The sequence below is a fragment of the Passer montanus genome, unplaced genomic scaffold (genome assembly GCF_014805655.1).
Source record: "Passer montanus isolate IOZ18808 unplaced genomic scaffold, ASM1480565v1 scaffold45, whole genome shotgun sequence".
In the NCBI taxonomy this organism is placed as follows: Eukaryota; Metazoa; Chordata; class Aves; order Passeriformes; family Passeridae; genus Passer; species Passer montanus.
The window spans coordinates 6,983,462-7,002,780 of record NW_024369373.1 but is presented as its reverse complement, the minus strand read 5'-3'; the positions used below and the strand labels follow the sequence as shown (position 1 = coordinate 7,002,780).

At 39.8% G+C, this 19,319-nt stretch overlaps 2 protein-coding genes across 3 annotated transcripts; one reads left to right on the top strand and one right to left on the bottom strand.

Moving 5' to 3' along the window:
- Positions 1-551: 551 nt before the first annotated feature.
- On the bottom strand, positions 552-2,979 carry DDX28 (DEAD-box helicase 28; the record flags this gene model as incomplete). Its single annotated transcript, XM_039721547.1, is given in 7 exon segments — positions 552-2,045; positions 2,047-2,514; positions 2,516-2,588; positions 2,591-2,700; positions 2,702-2,833; positions 2,835-2,907; positions 2,910-2,979. Coding segments are annotated over 7 exon segments (1,764 nt in total), but the record flags the coding sequence as incomplete, so codon positions are not given.
- Positions 2,525-18,128, top strand: DUS2 (dihydrouridine synthase 2). Of its 2 annotated transcripts, none has more exons than XM_039721365.1 (16): positions 2,525-2,683; positions 3,002-3,141; positions 4,049-4,094; positions 4,762-4,850; positions 5,686-5,729; positions 6,409-6,469; positions 7,543-7,590; positions 8,184-8,249; positions 9,814-9,884; positions 10,275-10,361; positions 10,467-10,635; positions 11,599-11,720; positions 14,320-14,463; positions 15,621-15,708; positions 16,345-16,418; positions 17,623-18,128. In XM_039721365.1, the coding sequence occupies exons 2-16, from the start codon at positions 3,019-3,021 to the stop codon at positions 17,858-17,860; spliced, it is 1,470 nt and encodes a 489-aa protein (XP_039577299.1). In that variant the 5' UTR covers positions 2,525-2,683; positions 3,002-3,018; the 3' UTR covers positions 17,861-18,128. The 2 variants fall into 2 exon arrangements, with proteins under 2 accessions (XP_039577299.1, XP_039577298.1); XM_039721364.1 differs by having other exon boundaries at positions 2,526-2,683; positions 4,759-4,850.
- The last annotated feature ends 1,191 nt before the right edge of the window (positions 18,129-19,319 follow it).

The following is a 19,319-nucleotide window of genomic DNA, read 5'->3' as shown; positions in this document are numbered from 1 at the left end:
AATTCAGTATTTCTGTGTCCTGCAATCCAGATTGATGTGTTCATAGACTGTAAAAATGTGAGTTACAGAAGGTAAACTACAAAATATTTGCTGTCCATGCAATGAATGGGTTTCCAGTCTCCCAATGGATCACTTTCACTAATTTCTAAAACTTGGGAGCCATTGTATTAAATAATTTTACTGTCGTTTGTAACTTCCTTTAAGAGCCCCCTAACTGTGCAATATGAACAGAGCACAGGTACAATAAGATAAAGTCACCGCCTGATCCTTGGATGACTCTGTGCAAGTTTTCTCCTTGACTTTATGGATACAAACTAGCAGCTAGACATGAAAGAACCTCAGCCTCCATCAACTCTCCTGGTTGGAAGCAAAATAGGACAAAGACACAACATTCAAAAGAAATCCTACATTCACTCTGTGACGTGAGAGTCACCAGAACCTGTGAGTCAACACACTTCTGTTATTTAACAGAAGGCATCTTTCAGTGTGCTGGGGTTGGGGGTTTTTAGTTTTTTTGCAGTCAGTTAGAAACCATACATGTCACTACAGTATGCAGAAAAAAAATGTACAGGAAACACTTTAGGGCTTTTTATTTAATATAATATGAAGGAGCAGATCCCATTTCTCAGTGAAAGGTAACCATAAAATAACAAGGCCTTGAAAGAGTCTCAAGCATTATTGTGCCTTCTCATTCCCACTGTACTTTACAGGCATCCAGTCTAGAATTCTCTAAATGAACTGCTACATCATCACGTATCCTTTGTCCTTTAGTCCTTTGTGTCTGTAACTGGACAGGTTTTTTCTCCTGCCACAGTAGCAATTTTTCCATTTTAATAACGAATGTCAGCTGATGGTGGTGGGCAGTAATGAAATGCACTAGTATTCTATATCATACAAACATACTTTAATTTGGATTTGAATTTAAATTATGTCTCAAAATAAGTAAACCAAATCAACTGATGAACTCTTCAACATTCTCCAAAAGCATTCTGTTACTCACTTACTAGTTTCCTTTGGGAAAGCCACATGTTGTGATGGCTGTGCAAATGAATACTGCAGCTTCCAGAACAGTGCACAAAGTTAACCTGATCACCTGGTTCTGAAACTCAACCCTATTCTTTCCATCTGCCTTACATACAGCAGCTCATTCACTCTGCCTTAATGGCCTCAAGGTAAGCTCCTACCAAGGAATGCCTGCCAACCTGAATCAACCTCCTTTAGGTGAAGGTTTATTAATAGAGTCCATTCCTGGGAGACCCGTCCTTTTCCGGGCTGCAGTCTCTATTTTCCGTACCAGGTCCACGTCCCACCGATGGGTGACAAAACTAACCACAGCTCCAGGTGCCTTGCTCCCAACCCGGCCAACTCTCCCGGCCCGGTGCAGGTAGTCCTGCAGGGTGTCTGGGAAGTCATAGTTGACCACCAGCTGCACACTGCTGGTGTCCAGCCCGCGCGAGGCAAGGTCAGTGCAGACGAGGACAGACACGTCACCCTTCTGGAAAGAGGCAAAGATGCCAGCTCTAGCAGCTGCTGACATCTGCCCCTGCAGCCTCAGATGCTTGATTTTGTGGTCGTCCAGGATATAGCCCAGCCAGTTGACGGTGCTGGCACTGTTGCAGAAGATGAGAACAGCCCCGCCAGATGCCGGGCGCTCCTTGAGCAGCTGCAGCAGTTCGGGCAGCTTGTCCCGGCCTTTGAGGCGGACAAACTTCTGCTGGACGTGAGGCGGCAGGCGGTGCAGGCTCTGGGTGCTGAGGGTGACAAACCGGTCCACGTCAGTGAACTTCGCCAGCGTCTCGCTGAGCCCCGCGGGGAAGGTGGCTCCGACCACCACCACCTGCATCCTCTCCTCGTCGGGACCGGCTGGTCCGGGAGCGCCGGCGGCCAGCGGCGCGTATGCCAGGATCTCCTCCAGCAGCTCCGTGAAGGACTCGTCCATCAGCGAGTCCGCCTCGTCCAGCACCATCCAGCGCAGCCTCTCCAGGGCCAGGAAGCGGCGCCGCAGCGCCTCCCGCAGCGCGCCGGGGGTGCCCAGCAGCACGGCGCGCCTCCGCCGCCGCCGCCTCCGGGCGGCCGAGCAGGCGCTCCAGCAGCGGCAGCAGGTACGCCAGAGTCTTCCCGCTGCCCGTCTCGGCGGCGCACAGCGCGCTGCGGCCGCGGCGCAGCGCGGGGATGGCGAGACGCTGCACGGCCGTGGGCCGGCTGATGGAGAGCCGCTCCAGGCCGGCCAGCAGCGCCGGCTGCAGCCCCAGCTCGGCGAAGGTCGGGCCCTGTCCCGCCTCAGCCGGCAGCGCCTGCAAAGCGGGAGCGGCCTGCTGCGAGGGCTCCAGCTGGAAGTAATCCCCGTACGCCTTCCGGTGCTTCCAGCCCGCCGACACCAGCGGCGGCTGCTCCCAGCGCCCCACCGTCTGCCAGCGGGGCTGGCTCAGCTCCGGCCGCCGGCTCCTCAGCAGCAGCTTCCCGGAGCGCGGCGGCGCCGCCTGCCCCTGCTCGCGCCGCCGGCGCTGCGCGCCTGCCCGCCGGCCGCCGCGGCAGCAGCAGCGGGAGGGCGAGCGCCGGCCCGGCCCTGCCGAGCGCCATCGCGGCCCCACGTGGGGCTGTGGCGCTGCCCGATGACGCCTGAAACAGGCGCTGGCCCCGGTTCTCCCCGCCCCGCGGAGCCGCGGCAGAGCCACGCGAGGAGGTGAGTGCGGCGGGCGCTGCCGCTCCCTCCTTTCCCTTTTTCCGCCGCCGGCTGAGGGCTTTCCCCGCGCCGCCACCGCGGGAGCGGCCGCGGCCCTGAGGGGCTCCGGCAGGGGCGGCGCGGGGCCCCTCGCTCGGTGAGGAGCCCGAGGGCGGGGAGCATCCCCGGCGCCCTCACGCCGGGTGAGCCCGGTCCCCGCTGCCCGGCCAGCCCTGTCACAGCTCCGGGGCACCCACCGCCCCTTCCCCGCAAAGGAACGCCTGTGCCTGCGGGTGGAAATGGCACTCCGTGTCAGTCCCCCTGGGCTCTCTCTTTCAGGTGCTGCAGCAACAGGAATGACGGTGAACACGCCGCTGTGCTTCAGAGGAAAGAAGATCCTGGCTCCAATGGTGCGGGTGGGGACGCTGCCAATGCGTCTGCTTGCTCTGGACTATGGTGCCGATATCGTGTACTGTGAGGTATGGAGAAGGAGCAGATGAGGCGGCTTTTTCTGATAGCTTTATTAGGGAAACTACAAGTGGACTTTTTCCATTGTATCATTTGTTCTTTTTACACATCGTTTTCCATTAAAAATGAGGAAAGAAGAATCTTTATGTCTTGAGGAATTTCTCTGAGCCATTCTCAAGTTATGGCAAATCCATATTTTAAGTCTGTTCAGTAACTTTAAGTAATTTAGACAAAACACCATAACAGTTTCCTCAAGTTATACTTTTATTTGTGTTTGGGGGGATAGGTTGGTTTTTGGTTTTGGGTTGTTTGGTTTTTTTTTTATTTTGTTTCAATAGAGTCAGAAATTTGAAGGAACTTTGAAGACTGACTTCATGTCTCACCTGGTTAGTTCTGCTGTACATCCGTGTATCTCACTCATAGCATTGCTCTCCTTGTTTCTTAAACAGTTCTTTTAAGCTGCCTGAAATTGAGGTGTGGGGTGCTCAGCATAAGAACTACGTGGACCTGTTAGAGTGGATCCAGAGAGGCCAGTGTGTGGAGCACCTGTGCTCTCAGAGTGCTGGAGCACCTCTCCTCCAAACACAGGCTGAGAGAGTTGGGATTGTTCTCTCTGGAGAAGAGAAGGCTCTGAGGAGACCTCATTGAGCCCTTCCAGTAGTTAAAGGCAGCTTTTAAAAAAGAGGGAAAAGAATATTTTACAAGGACAGATAGTGATAGGACCAGGGGGAAAAGTTTTAGACTAAAGAGAGGAGAGCTTTAGATTAGTAAGAAGTTTTTTAACCAGAGGGTGCTGAGGTACTGGGAGAGGTTGCTCAAAGAAGCTGGTCTCTCTAGATAATTACTTAATACAATGGGTGACTGTTTGGACCTGAAACAATTTAACTCACTGAGATTTTTTTTATCCTTTCTACTCAGGAGCTGATTGACATAAAGATGCTGCAGTGTAAGAGGGTTATAAATGGTAAGTATGGCATTTCTTTTGATAATACCTGTAAGTCTCTTTTCTAGTTAAGAGAAAGGGTAATTATTTTTCTGAAGCATTTTTCTAGGGATTATAGTGATGAATCAGTACATACAATCTCACTGAATTGTGTGTAGGGGCTTACAGTAAGCTTCTCAAGTGCTACCTTAGACCTGTCTGCTGCTCTATAGTTTCAAACTTCCAGTTTGTTTGGATGCAGTAGAGACAGTTTCCAATCATGTGTCTTTTTAAATGTTAGCATTAAATGTAATGATAATATACACACCCACATACAAGACCTCACTGTTTATCATTCAGTTATTAACTTGGCCTGGACTTCGAATAACATGATTGTCACTGCAAGTTCTTAAAAAGGTATCTTTGAGACTTGCCTTGTTTGAGTGGCAAAGAAAAAGTTGTTTGCAGTGTCCCTGCTGGGAAACAGACGCTCACTATATATCTCCTCTCTTCTCCTGCCCCTTCCCAAAAATAGTGCTGTTCATTCTGGCTGAGTCATCACTGGGCTTTGATACTTTTCAAAGAACATCAAATTACTTTGATGGCATTTCATTTATATACAAATTACATGGTCATATGACTTTTAAAAAATTTTTACATTTGTACAGAATTTTTGCCTGTTTTATCTGCTTCTCATTTCATACAGAAGTACTTGAAACAGTGGACTTTGTTGCACCTAATGACAGAGTTGTTTTCAGAACTTGTGAAAGGGAGAGAGAGCGTGTTGTCTTCCAAATGGTAAGAAACCAGATATTCTTCTAACAACACAGTTAAATGAGGTGGTTTCACACCAACGATGTGGCAGAATTTCTGAGCTGTTTGCACAAATCAAGATTCTACATTGTAAGTTCTCCTTAGACCTGTTTTCAGAAGAGGTGATTAAGATAACCTCTGTGCTCTCCAGCACTTTGGTTTTGTAGGAGGTATCTTAGATATTTCTGAACTTACGGATGTGGACATAAATTGTGCTGATCTCTGATCACACGTTGAAGTTTTGCACTGTCCTGTGAACAGTCTCACTGGAAAGACTGAACAAGGCAGCATTGTTTAGTATAGATAAGAGAGGATTAATGTGTGCATTGGCATTGCAAAAATGGATTAAAGATTCTCTGTGCTGAAGAGAAAAATACAGTAATTTGCTCTTGGAGACCACTCTGTGTAGGACAAGAAATGATGGGCTTGGAGGGAGGGGGAAGCATGAGTGGACTGCATTAGATACTGAAAAGACCTTTTTCAGTGGTAATATAGCCCTGAAATAAGTTGCTTATAGAGTCTGTAGAATTGTTATTAGGGGAGCTTCTTAAGAGCATTAAAATAGATACCTGTTGCTGAGGGGCTAAGAACATTTGGTTTTGCTGTAGGTGAAGAGGGCAGACAGACCTCTTTGGATCCTTTTTTGTATCACCTTTTAACATCCAGTGGCTGTAGGTAAATGTTTTAAGTATCCAGTAGGTCTCTGTCTATATTAAATGTTCACAACAAATATAGTTGTACACGTGTGCAAGTAAGCACCTTGGTTTTTTGTTAATTTGATAATTTATTGTAATCGTAAATCCTCTTCTTTTACCAACAGGGTTCAGCAGATGCTGAAAGAGCACTGGCAGTAGCTAAGCTTGTGTAAGTCATCTTCTCTCACCTCCTTCCCACCATGGGTTTGTCTGGGATTTTTTGTACAGAGGAGTTACTGTAGAAGACAGTTTTTTATGATTGAGAGCATCAAGGTAGCTCTTGATAGAACCAGGAAAAGTTCAGCTGCATAAGTTCTGTACTGGGATGGCTTCTTGTTAGTGAAAGTGTGTCCTTGATCTCTCCAGTATGAATTTCCCTGGGTATTGCACAGCTGCAAGACCAATACACCAGAAAATGTCCCTTATTGTTTGTGGTTTAAAGCCTCCAGTAATGTATTGTGCAGAAACCAAAAGTGGCTCTTAAAAAGGTGGGTTTAAGCCTCCATTTAAATAGATGGAAGTTTCAATAGGACTTAGTGTTGTCATTAATTTAGTGGTGGATATGCTTTATATGTGATTAAGTATAGAAGGTATTTATAGATGAGTATTTGCAGCTTCTGCACAGCACTGGTTATTGAAACCTTTGAAGAATCTGATCTTCAGACCATCATTAAGATTTATATATTTAACTTAAATAAGTGAGGGGCTAAAAACTCAGAAGTTCAAATTTACGTTAAGTTCTCATTTAAGCCTTTATGATGATGGAACAAATTACCTGGCAAGATATCTCTTTCTTGATTCTTGTTCTAATATGCTAAAAAATACTTTGATTTTCCCTTCTCTTTCAGAGAGAGTGATGTGGCTGGAATTGATATCAACATGGGATGCCCAAAAGAATATTCTACTAAGGCAAGTGGATTTTGGTTACTCTTAAATGAGTCTTTTCTGTCTTGGCAGTATGGAGTGTGGAATACATGGTCTGGTTTTCAAATTCAAGCAGTAAAATTTTGATGAAAAATTAAATTTAATTGTTTGTAGTAAGCAGAACACTCTAGAAGGTGTCATGGTCTTAATACAGTAAAATAACATAGGCTGTTAGAAAATACAGTTCTTAAAGGCTAGATAAAATGAAGTGTTTAGGATTTTTTAATATTTTTCTGAAGTCATTAATTCGTTGGGTGAATGAAATAATTTCTGCCTAGCCTTAATAAAAACTGAAATCGCAATTTGTCATCTGAGCAAATGATTAGCAAAATGCAGTCACAGCTTAGCTATGCTAAATTCAGTTCTTTGTCAGTTTTAAATGGAAGGACAATGGATCACTTAAAACCTTTTTTGTTTGTTGTTTTGTAATAAAGCAAATGCAGTTCTAAATTAGTCCTGTATCTGGGACTAGAACAGAGCATTCAAACTGGTTGTTAGGACTGTTAAGCCACTTGGTGTAGAGATAAAGGATCAATAAATTGAACCATGGCACTCCATTTTGATGTCAAATGCTCCACAGAAACGTAATTAACAACAAAACACCAAAATATCCATCTTGTACTAGGGTGAAAGATCAGGAGTATAAGTGTTGGTGAATGGTTACTCTCCAGCAATAGTTATGGGTCAAAAAAAATGGTTCAAAAATGTTGTTGGACTCTTCATCTATGTATGCAGATGAAACAGTGTGGGAAGAACAGCTAAAATATTAAATAGTTCATAATTATGTTATGGAAAATGGATGATTATGTTTGCTAAAAATAGCTTTCTGAAATCCTGTCTGCTCCCTAAAGTGATGAGAGCAAGTTGATGCCCTGAATTACTGCTTAATTATTCTGATACAGGTCTAAGAAATGTAGCATGAAGGTGTTCAGTAATGCTCCTGAATTTTACATTTTGACATTTTTCCCTTGTGCTTTTGTTGTGGTCTGCTATTAGGCAAAACAATTGAGTTGTAAATGTGTTTGCCTAGTGGGTAACAGCTTCTCTCTGTTTTGCAGGGAGGTATGGGAGCAGCACTGCTGTCTGATCCTGACAAAATAGAGTCTGTAAGTATCTCCTGGTGGGGTTGGAGCTGCCTTGGGAAGAATTGTGCACTGTGCTCTACTGGCAGCAGAAATGAATTGCATAGACAGCAAATTTGTGATTGCTTGAGTGGAATACTCAGTTAAGGACACTGGAGTGAAGGTTTTAGATAAATATTCCTGATTTAGTTCTGCTTGCCATTATCTGGACTATAAAGCTGCTACTTTTGGGGTTTTTTCAGTTTAAAAACTTTCAATGTGGTATAGTATTTGTTAGTTTGATGTGTCTATTCATGTTTTTGAAATCAGAGTTCACTGGTCACGCCATATTAAAAGCAGTGTTGAAACTCCAGCAGCAGTTAATTGCTCTCTAAAAATCCAGTTCAAATCAACAAAGAAGTGGCAGTAAAAATGTCTTAGACTATAAGTAGTCCTGTGTATCTACTGGATAAAATTGTATTATTCAGTTACACATTGTATATGTCTGTCTAGCATGTAAGACTTTATAGAGGAATAGTAAACAGTGTTACATTATTCTAACTTACTTTCAAGAGAGGAGGAGAGTTTCAGTAATGTCACTGTTGTGATCAGATTTTTGCCTTCTCTCTTTTTTTCAGATATTGACCACCCTTGTTAAAGGAATTTGTAAACCAGTAACCTGCAAAATCCGCATTTTGCCCTCAGTAAGAGCATAAATTGTTGTGCTGAAGTGTTCAGCTGTTATTGCTCTGGTTTACTATCAGTTATATCTTGTTCTAGTATGTCTCACTGTATGCCTGTTGCTGTGAAATAGCACTTGGAACTTACAATTTCTGTTTGGGATGCTGTCCCAGCATAAATCTGACCTGCAGGTGCACAGAGACTAACTGTGGACTTGTCAGTTTCTGTGCTAGGCAAGGGCACAGAGGCTTTTATCCTCTAAATTCCTCAACTAAGTCATTTTTTATGTCATAGAGGTACAAAAGGTTGTAAGCACCCTCGAGCAGCCAGTAGATGCTGTTAGTTCCTGTTTTTCACATGGGGTAGCAATAGGTGATTGGTTTCTGTTCTTTCAGACTAATTTTTTTTCCATACTGTTTTCCTGTTCTTGCAGTTAGAACAGCCAATGAAATTATGGGGTGTGTCCTTTTCAGGATTTTTTTTTTACAGCTGATGTCAGCTGATGTAGCTTCCTTACTGGGTTTTTTTAAAGATGAATTCTCTACATACTTTTAAACCTCCAAGAGATTATGTGCCTTCTCTTTTAAAGACTGATTACTTAGCAATTGGGTATTTAATTACTTCCCAGATACTATGATTGCATATGACCAAACAGATATATCAGTAGATGGATGAACTGTACCTGAGCCAGCTTTGTTCAGAAGTCATATAGGTGTTGGGATAAACAAATGAAGCTTGAGTGAAAAGAATCAGTACTCAGATCATTTTGGTTCTGAAGTATTAAATTATAGAACTGGCACCTTTCTCTTACAGCCTCTTCTTTTTTGTTTCAATCTTGTTTTGCATAATGTCATCCATCAGAGCAGCAGGTGAGCTTCTGTCTCTGCATCCCTGCCAGCTGGCACATGTTGCAGTTTTCAGACTGAATCTGATATGTTTGGGATGAGGCACAGATATTCCTCCAGTTTTTGAAAGGAAAATTCACCCTTTTTTCATTCTCCCTTTCCCTAAAGATGCATAAGACAGGCTAGTGCAGCAGTGTGTCAATTTTATTTCTGCTTTTTAAGAGAATTTTACCTCTTTGAAGGTACTGGGCATGTATGAATATCCTTAGAATTTTTTAGATGCTGGTTAACATTTTTAAGACACGTCTGAGAGGAATATTTATAGTTGTGTGATTGCATGTTAGGTTGATTTCAGAAGGCATCCTCTTATTGAAAAGCATTTCAATTACAATTTACAGAGTAGTCATTAGAGAGGATGTGCTAATCAAATGTTCCAGTCATTTTCAATTGACAGTCTGAAAACCTTTGGAAAATATTCTCCTGCTACAGAGTATTATGTTACCTGGTTTGAGATTTGTAGGTTCAAGGAAGCATTGAAAATGTATTTTTTTTTTGGCCATAGCATGTAGTTCTTTAATTGAAGTATATATTAAATGGTTGTACATGTTATGCTGTTGATGAAAGACAAGAATCCTATCCCTCTTGATTAAAGAAGACTTCAGCATTTGTTTGTACAATGGTCACATGATAGTTATTCCTTTTGCTTTGAATTAAAATCATGTCAGACTGTCTTATCCCTCAGGTGGAGGATACTGTGAACCTGGTGAGGAGAATAGAGAAAACTGGCATTGCTGCCATTGCAGTCCATGGAAGGTAAATTGATTTTAGGCAAGAAAGACTTAGATTTTTTTAGTTTGATGACTGTACCACAGTATGATATGACTGATATGAGTATAATCTATACTCTAAAAGCAATATGTGGTTCTGATTTCAACTGTTAACTGAATTGGTGTTCTAGGAAATCAAGTCAGTAATTATGGAATTAAACTGCTTGCTGCTCTTTTCCTAAATATTTTTTCTCGAAGACCAAATAAGACTAAAATTATCTTGCATACTTTGTATTTAAAAATCAAAAATATAAAATAAATAAGTTGAAACAAGTATATCCCAATAATCCTTGTGTCATGTCTGCTGTGGTTTAGAGATAAATTCCACAGGAAATCTTTGGTCTTGTCTTTTTCTTTTTTTTTGTTTGTTGCAAAGGAAGAAGGAGGAGAGGCCTCAGCACCCTGTCCACTGTGATGTGATCAAGGCCATATCTGAAGCTGTCTCCATTCCAGTAATAGCAAAGTAAGTTGGACTAATTAGCTCATTCTGGTCAGATGCTTGTACTTAAGATTTCCAAGTGCAGGAAAAAGAACCATGATTAATTATATTAGTGTTGTTAATTTTTAGTGGAGGATCTCATGACTTCATTAAGGAATATGCAGACATTGAGACCTTCCAGCAAGCAACAGCTGCCTCATCAGTCATGATTGCTCGTGCTGCCATGTGGAACCCCTCTGTCTTCAGAAAAGAGGGGTTTTGCCCCTTGAAGGATGTCATGCAAGATTACATCAAATATGTATGTTTTTATGAAGATCTTACTTGTAATTAACATTGTTTAGAATTGTTAATTCAAGTCCTACTGCAGTATCTTAACTCCTCTTCAAAGACTTGGTTCTGGGGATATTTTAACATACTGCATGTTACATGATCCTTGCAAATCAATCCCTGCTTCCTCTGTTTGATTTTGTTCAGAAAAAAAAAAGTTCAGAAAACTGTATTCAGAAAACATGCTTTTTAGCCCTAGTTTCTTGGGGACATTTATGAGGCTTATCAGGCTATCTAAAAATGTAAAGAAATCTAAAAATATGTAGTCCAATTCTTTCAAAGTCACAGTTGTACAAACTGAGCAGATTATTATATACAGTATACAATATTAAATTTACAATATTGAACAGAAAGGTGAAGGAGTATTAAAAAATCAGTTGCTCCTAGATGCACTTTTAGAAATTAATTACTTTTCACGCATACTGTCCAGAAATATTTGCAGTAGGGAAGCAAAGGGAATGATTTGCCAATAAAGTAATGCTGTATTGTAGTTCTGTAGCTCCATTAGCTAAGTCATCTAATATATAAAGTTTTATCCATTATTCAAAAGACAATATTTTAATGACATCCTGGGAAATTAGTCAGAGATCTGTAACTTTGATCATGTCATCAATTCAAATTCTTTTTTTTTTTTTTATTTGAGCTTGCTATTAACAATTTACTTACTAAAATATCAGTGCATTTCTAGTCAGTGGTGTGAACAGGTCAACTCTTTCTTCAGAAGTATATGAGTCAGTTGAACTTTAGTTGGTGAAGTCATGCCAAAATAATCAGACTATAGTCACATTCATGGCTAGTGTTGAATTTGTTACTGAGGAAACTGCACGGTGGTTTGCCTTTCAAAAATGATTGTGGAAGTCATCAAGACACCATGTGCAGTATAGAAGATAAATTTGTTTGGTGTGGTTTTGAATTCTTTGTCTCTCTCCATCAGGCAGTGAGGTATGACAATCACTACACCAACACTAAATACTGCTTGTGTCAGATGTTAAGAGAACAGCTGGAAACTACTCAGGGTAAGAAGCTGCACGCTGCACAGTCCACACAGGAGATCTGGTAAGCATCTGGACTTCAGAAAAGGAGTTGTACTCTGTCAAACTTGCACATCACTTCTCTATTTAGCACTGCCTGGCATTTCACACTGTCAGGAGAAGATGCAAAAACCCCAAAAATAACCCCCCAAAAAAATCCATATGGGAGATGTGCAATATCAGAGTAAATTTTTTCAGGTTTCCTCCATGCTCAGATATTAAATCTTTAAAACTCTCTATATTCAGCATACTAATTTGAGTGGTGCTGCACTGAGTGACAAGCATTTGTCAAGTATTTACATGAAGTGATTAAGAAAAAGTTCAGCTTGTCTGAAATTTTGTGGAACTTGTCTTCTTCCAAAGATTTGATTTAGCTTTCCCACTTGCATGTGAGGTTTATAATGTTACTGGAATATTTATTACATATTTGTTTTAAAATGAGCACTTAGAAACTTAAAAGCTTATATCAGGGTTGTCTGGTTATGTGGTACTTTAATGTCATTTTTTGTGCTGCTTTTCATTCCTGGTATACATTAATGAATGATGGCAGCCTTTTTGAGGAAATATAGTAACTTTAAAGAATCTTATCATCCTGCATATCTGAAACAGACTGGATGAAATTTCTCAGGGGGAGAGACAGAAATGAAAGAGCAAAAATTTTGAGAGAAACCATAAAATAGGCAGATGAATAAAGAATTTGCACAGAATTAGGGGAATTCAGATTTGGACACATCTCAAACTGAACAAAATAAAGCTCTGAGCTTGCATGTGTCATATCCATGTTGTGTGGCTTCTGATAGAAGGGAGGGGTCTCCTTGATTTTTATAAAATGAACAGTCTGAAATTGTTTGATATCTAATGTATATGAAAATGGATAGAAATGTTGAAAGCTTGAGTTATTTTGAAAAAAAAATGTCTTGGTTTCTAACAAACTCTAATCAGCATTCTTTTCATGTTCAAAAGGAAATGCCTGCAATCCTTTTGCCATTTTATTGCCTTTTACCAATTTTGGCTTTCTAGAAATAATTCTGTCCATGATTTTACATTCAAGTACAGTGAAGGGAGTTTGCATTGCATATATGAAGGGAGCTAGACTTCATTATTCTTAAAGGAGCAGTGGAATACATGAACAACATTTAAACTTTGCAAGTTACTTTTCACTTTGGCAACTTTAAGATTTTAATGGGTTTTAGTATGCTAACATACTATCTATTTTGAGTATAGATTTTGAGTTTAGGAAAAAAGATAAAGTATAGATTGGAACTCAAATCTTTTGCAATTTCAATAAAGTCTTAGCCCAGAGGGTGGTAGTGTTTTCTGCTGCATGAATAGCAATGCATAGTATGCAAAATAAATACTGTGAAGTAACAGTTTTACACAGGTAATTAAAGGTGTCACAGTTCATACACATAAACACTGGATAGAGATCTAGTGTAAAACTATGGGGTTTATGTGCTATGCCTAGCAATTCTTTAGGGGCTTCCAAAATCAAACTCTCTCTTTTTGTACGTGTGATGCAATACCAACTTCAAAAGGCCATGTGTGTGCAGGAGAGGGGGACAGGGAGAGCCATTTGGAAATTTATGAAACTGCTTTCTGCCAGCAAACTTGGTCTTTTAACCCCTGTTCTGAACAACCTGTTTCATGTCCAGATAACTGAGGAACATTCAGTTTTTTAAAATGCACCAGTTTATCTTCAGACGATTATAGTGCATAATTCTGCTGTCTCCTGGTGGTGAGGATGGGTTACAACCATTTGAGCTTTAACCTCAGTGCTGAATGCAAGGGAACAGCCTGCTGTTCTTCCCACAAAACATTTATGTAGCAGTGTGTAATAAATTGCCTTCCCTTAGAAGCATAAGTTAATATTGTTCAGCTTCATTGCTTTTATGCTTGGAGCATTGGAGAGAGCTTTGTGGGCAGAATCCATTTTGTCATTGAGCAGCCCTGTATCAACCAGCATCTTCATAACAGAAAGTAAAAGTTTCTTTGATGCTGCAGGTTTTATTGCCATTATCATCTGCAAAAAATCAATAGTCTCAGTTTTTCAAAGTAGATCCAGCCTGACTTGAGTTTGAAATTTAAAAGGGTTTGAGGCTTTTGCCTTTGACTAAAATCATGGTTGCTTCTTCTCTTTATTTGGGCTTGTGAATAATACTATGAAGTCAGAAAATCTGAGATTTTGAGGGGTTTGGATGCTATAGGGTTTATTGCTTAGAGTATTTTTAATCACTATAATTAGAAAAATATTCTTTTTCCTACTTTTTGCTTGTATTGTGGAGCTGGTGTACCAGGAGTCACTGTGTTTGTTTGCTGATTCATCCAACTGCAAATTATTAAATGAACTAATAACTTGAACACTGCAGGATCTGTATTTCTGACTGATTCTTCCTTCACTTCCAGGCTATAAATTACATATGTAGTGCTGGAAATTAGAACACCCTTTTCTTACTTGTAGCAGCAATGTAATGTCACTGTGCAGAATACAGCCACACTTCCACTTCATTCTCTGTACTCTTAACTATACTGTAAACACAATTGATTTTTACATTTTCTTTCTCTGTCATAATGTGATACAAAATTTATAAACTGATTTCTGACATAAAGGAATTCTGTTTGAATAGTGAAGCCTTTGAAATGGGTGACTTCTATGAAGAAACCACAGCTATTTTTGAAGCAAAGAAAACATCTTTAGTAACCAAGGTGCAAGATGAGGATGACCAAATGGAAGATCCAGATGTAATAAAAATGGCTGTTAGATTTGACAAGTAAGCATACAAATCAAGTTTTTCACTATCTTGCATCTCTGAATAATAACTGTGAGGTTCACAGTGTCTTAACAGTTTTTTGAAAATGATGATTTGCAAAACAGCACTTACTGGGTGAATTCCTATGAAGCAGTAAGTGAACATCATGGCATAAGCATGACTTTTCCTGTGCTCTTTGGATGTTGTGGGATGTTCTTTAGTTCCAGGCTTCCTGGGACTGCTTAATTTTCTCACTTAAGTTGTTGAAAGTGCTGAGTGCTCTAAAAAAAACCTTAAAAAATAACATCTCTATGTAGAAAAGTGTATTACAAAGATGTAGAGTTCAGTTATTTTTAGTGAATCTTGACTAAAACATAATTTTTCTATAAGAAGTCCTGAACAAACTTCTTGACACTCTTCTAAGCAGAGAAGATGCTCATCTGAAGTCTTCTTAATGTGTTCCACTGATAAGCTATTCCTTGAAAAATTAAGTCACGTAGTTGAATCTGTTTTATATAATTTTTATTTATAATCTCTGAGGCCTATAGAATTGCTGTTACTTTCCATGTTAAACTCATGTTTGCTGGTTTTGCTAATAGGCCTATCAAACAGCTCAAGAAGAGTATCATATGTCAAATCCTCTAGAAATGCAGTCATATTGCTTTAATATTTAGAGGATATATTACCTGACTCCTTGAGAATTGAATACAGATTTTTTGGGGGGTTATTTGGCCATGTATGAGGGTTTGTAATTCTTTGTCAATATCTGACTAAATTCCTGCATTTTTTATGCTTTTTTCATTTGATTACTGCTTCATAACAGAAGCAGCTTCTCCTTTTTTCTACTAGTTTTTAATTGGTGCTTATAATAAGCAGTACCAACCAAACTGTATCTCTCTTCTGTGTCACCTATTTAGTTAGAATCTCCTTTCTGGTGAGTATCTCTTCTCTAGCTGTGCTACTACAGGAAATAAATGTTCGGGAAAACTTTAGAGTTTATTTTACATGTTTTGTCACACCTATTTCTTTAGTTATCATCTAATGAAGAAGCATCTTTTTCATAATTTGAGCTGTAAAATTAAACTTCAAATAACTGGTAGAACTAATACAATAAGCAGCACTGTCTTTTTAAAATAGAACTTTGTGCACAGTTGTTGACTACAAATTTTTCTGTGTAGACGAGAATATCCACCACAGATCACTCCAAAAATGTATCTTTTGGAATGGTGCAGGAAAGAAAAGCATCCTCAGCCTGTTTATGAAACTGTGAGTCAATGAAAAACCCTTTCAAACCTCTTCCTTTGCATTGTATATGAAATTCAGTATTTTAGGACACAAAGTAGGAGAAATTCTGCTTTCCAGTCTACTGTAGCTCTTTCAGAAAGCAGCTGCAGAAATGGTAATGCACACAGGTATGACAACAGCAGCTTATTTTATTAGAAAATAAAAAATTAAAAGTCAGACCCTTCAGTCTGCCTTTGATTCGTTTGTGAAAGAAGTTGCTGTAACTTCTTGGTCATTATATAGGAGCCCATGACTGACTTTCTTTTACTGCTTCTGTGAAGCAAAGAATTAAATCTTGGGATGTTGTCTCTGTTGCACACTGTTACAGATAGGGACTGTATGGGACAGGAGCACCTGCTTGGTTACATGGGGACATTATTTGATTACTTTTTATTTTTATAAAGGGAAAATATTTTTAGTTTGGACAGTTTGCTGGTTTTTCTTTATTTTGAATATGTATGGTGAAATTTGTGGTGTGAATTAGAGTAATTTTAAAGTTATGTTACTTGTTATTCTTTTCTTTATACCTGTGAAGGAATGTTGATGATGTTGTTTCTTCTGTAAATTACATGATTGGTTTTTGACAGCCCCTTCCCTTTTAATTCTCTTTGTCTACAGGTTCAAAGACCACTGGATAGATTATTCTGTTCAGTAGTGACAGTAGCTGAGCAAAAATACCGATCAACTCTGTGGTAAGCCATCCTTAATGGGTTTTTCAGCTGGATTTTTGTTTCTGAAATGTTGCTTAAAAACTTGCATTAAAAGGATATTCCAGTTTATTCCAGTTGGCTTTGATAAAGGTCAGCTGCAAGCTACCTCCTAAAGCTACTTCTAGGAGGGAGAAAGGATTAAAAACTTCTGAGAATTGACTGTGACAAGAGGAAGTAAGCACTGGCATAATCAAGTAAACTGTTACAGAATTGAATTCACTTTGTGTTAGTCCACAAGCTGTATTGGAAGGGGAGCAAATAGGTGACCCAGTTCCATTCTGTGTGTGATGAGTGCAGAGAGGAGCCAAGGGAGGCAGAGGGGAATGTTGGAGGAGGTTATGTCTTCAGCCACTGCAGCAGATCCATTCCCAGTAAGAGGTCAGGACTAAGTGTCTGTATCCATGGAGCAGAGGACAGTGCACTGAGTTCTTGGAGATCACAGTTAATTAGCAGCTCCATCCAGGCCTGCTCTAAAGTTTCTTGATGGTATTTTATACAATCATCTATTAATACCAGAGTTGATTTGAGGCATTTGCACCTAAGGTGATCTTGATTTAACTGCAAAGCTAGAGCTCAGCATTGAACATTTAAACAGGACAAGTGCACACAACTGCTTTGCAGCCTTCCAGTTCAGAGACTTTAGGAAGTTATGCTCAGCTGATATGAAATTTTGAGAAGAAAATGTTTTTGAATACTGACTTCCACAAATGTGTGATGGGCAGTCTTTCTCAGAAATGACAGAATTTTTATTATTACAGAAGACTTCCTGCTTTTGTCAGCATCAATGAACTTGTGCAGCTGACAGAGTATACTGATGCCTGAGCCTCTTTCAAGAAAAGTGATCCTTCATAACTCAGTTTTGTTTAGTGATCAGATTTGTAAAAGTTACCTTTCTGTGGGCCAAACACACATTGGCTGTGTACCTTTGACATGGAGAGTGTTCAAGAGACAAGCCCTGATAGAGACAGATTTTCTAGGAATATTGCATCAGGAGTGATGCATCAACACTTGACATCTAGCAAGATTGAAATAATTTCTGGAAGTGACCTGGTTTGTTTTTCTGCTGTGAGATGACTACAAATGCTGTTTGTTTCATGATGTTGCATCAGAGACAGGAAATTGTCTCTTGGCAGTGTGGAGACCTCAGTTTCTACTTTCACGTGTGCTCTGTGTGCTTGCTCTTCAGGGACAAGTCCAAGAAGCTGGCAGAGCAGGCTGCAGCTATTGTCTGTCTGAGAACGTTGGGTGTCCCAGAGGGAAAGCTCTGTGAGGGAGAAAATCACCTGATTAACAAACGCAAGAGAGGGGACCAGGAGCCCTTGATTAGCAGAGACCATGGAGAGGACCTTGCTGAGCCTTCCCATAAAAAAGCTAATTTTATTGAAGACACTTCTGACACAAACGTGCCGAAGATGCCACGATAGCATGGAATTAATGGAAATTAGAGGTTTCATGTCTATGCAGCTACAAATGAGCTCCTGTTTGTATATCTTGCTGTTCATATTTCATTTGGATTCTCTCAGAGACAGATAAATTTCCCAGTTGTGAAAAATGCCACTGAGATGTTTACTGTTTGCCACTCACTGTCCCTATGGTGCCTTTCAGATGATAATTAGGAGCTTGATTTTAAAGAACATGGAGAAGGTAAACCCAATAATAAACTTTTTTAAATATCAGGTATTTTCAAAGCAATTTTGTCATTGATTTCATTACTTGTTTTTCTATTTTTAATAAGTCTACAGTGTGCAGGTAAGAGATGTATTAATATATCATCCACAAACAGAGGAATGTAACTGTGTGTTGGAACTGTGTAGCAAATCAGAAAAATCAATGTAGGAAAATAATTAGTAGAAAAGTAGACATGGTTCTGTCAATTGAGATTTTTGCATATTTTGCAAGCTTTGTTTACACCCCTCATGTATCAAGAAAAAGTTTTTTTTTCAGAAAGAAGGACTTACAATTTTTAAGACAAGCATTAAAATAACATTCTTCTGTGATAACTTCTACTACCTTTTACCTTCAGAAATATGGCAGTAGAATTAACTGTCCTTTCCTGGTCTTAGGTGTTAACAATTGTGTCTTTCCAGTAAGGAACTGGAGCCAAGCCTGGTAGCACTGACTTTGTCCTTTTTGTCTTTTGAACTTGAAAGTCCTCATAAATGTCTACAAGTAATGGACATCCAAATACGGCCTTGTATGTTCTTGAAATGTGACCTTGTTTGTCTCAGTAATCAGCTGTTGGTGATACAGGGGTCTTGATCAAAGGCCCATGTTCTCTTCTTTGTTTTCCATCATCACAACTTCCTATTAAACTGTAAGTAAATACTATATGCCAGGAGAGGATACAGACCCTGTCTAATTCTTGGCAACTCAGCTGAGCTTGTCTGATTCAAACTAGAGTTCTGAATCCTCAAAAGAATGCCAAAAGAATTCAGAGATATCTCTTGTTAACAGTTTATTGAAACAGTGGCTTAGTTTCCCTCAACAGTGTGAGGGATCTTGAGATTATCAGTTCTGGTCTGAAAACAAATTGATGGGGCTGTATCATGCCATGATCTCTAAAGTACTTTGCATAAAGAATGTATAAGATATAATTCATTTGGTTGTAATTCATAAAGAATCTTTCTATTTAAAAATTCTATTCTTTTCCTTAAGTAGTAGTGCCAAATGAAACCATTCTTTTAAAAAGGAAGAACAATATCTCATCAGATAATATTCAGGGTTATGAAGTTCAAATGTCTGCTGTTTAGATTAATTTTCAGTAAATCTATACAGTCTAGGAAGAAGGAAGTTTTTCTTGTTCAATTTGTACATTACAGTAAACACACTTTAGTATGTTTACATTAGATATTATTTTAGTGCTACAATTTTACTATGAAGCAC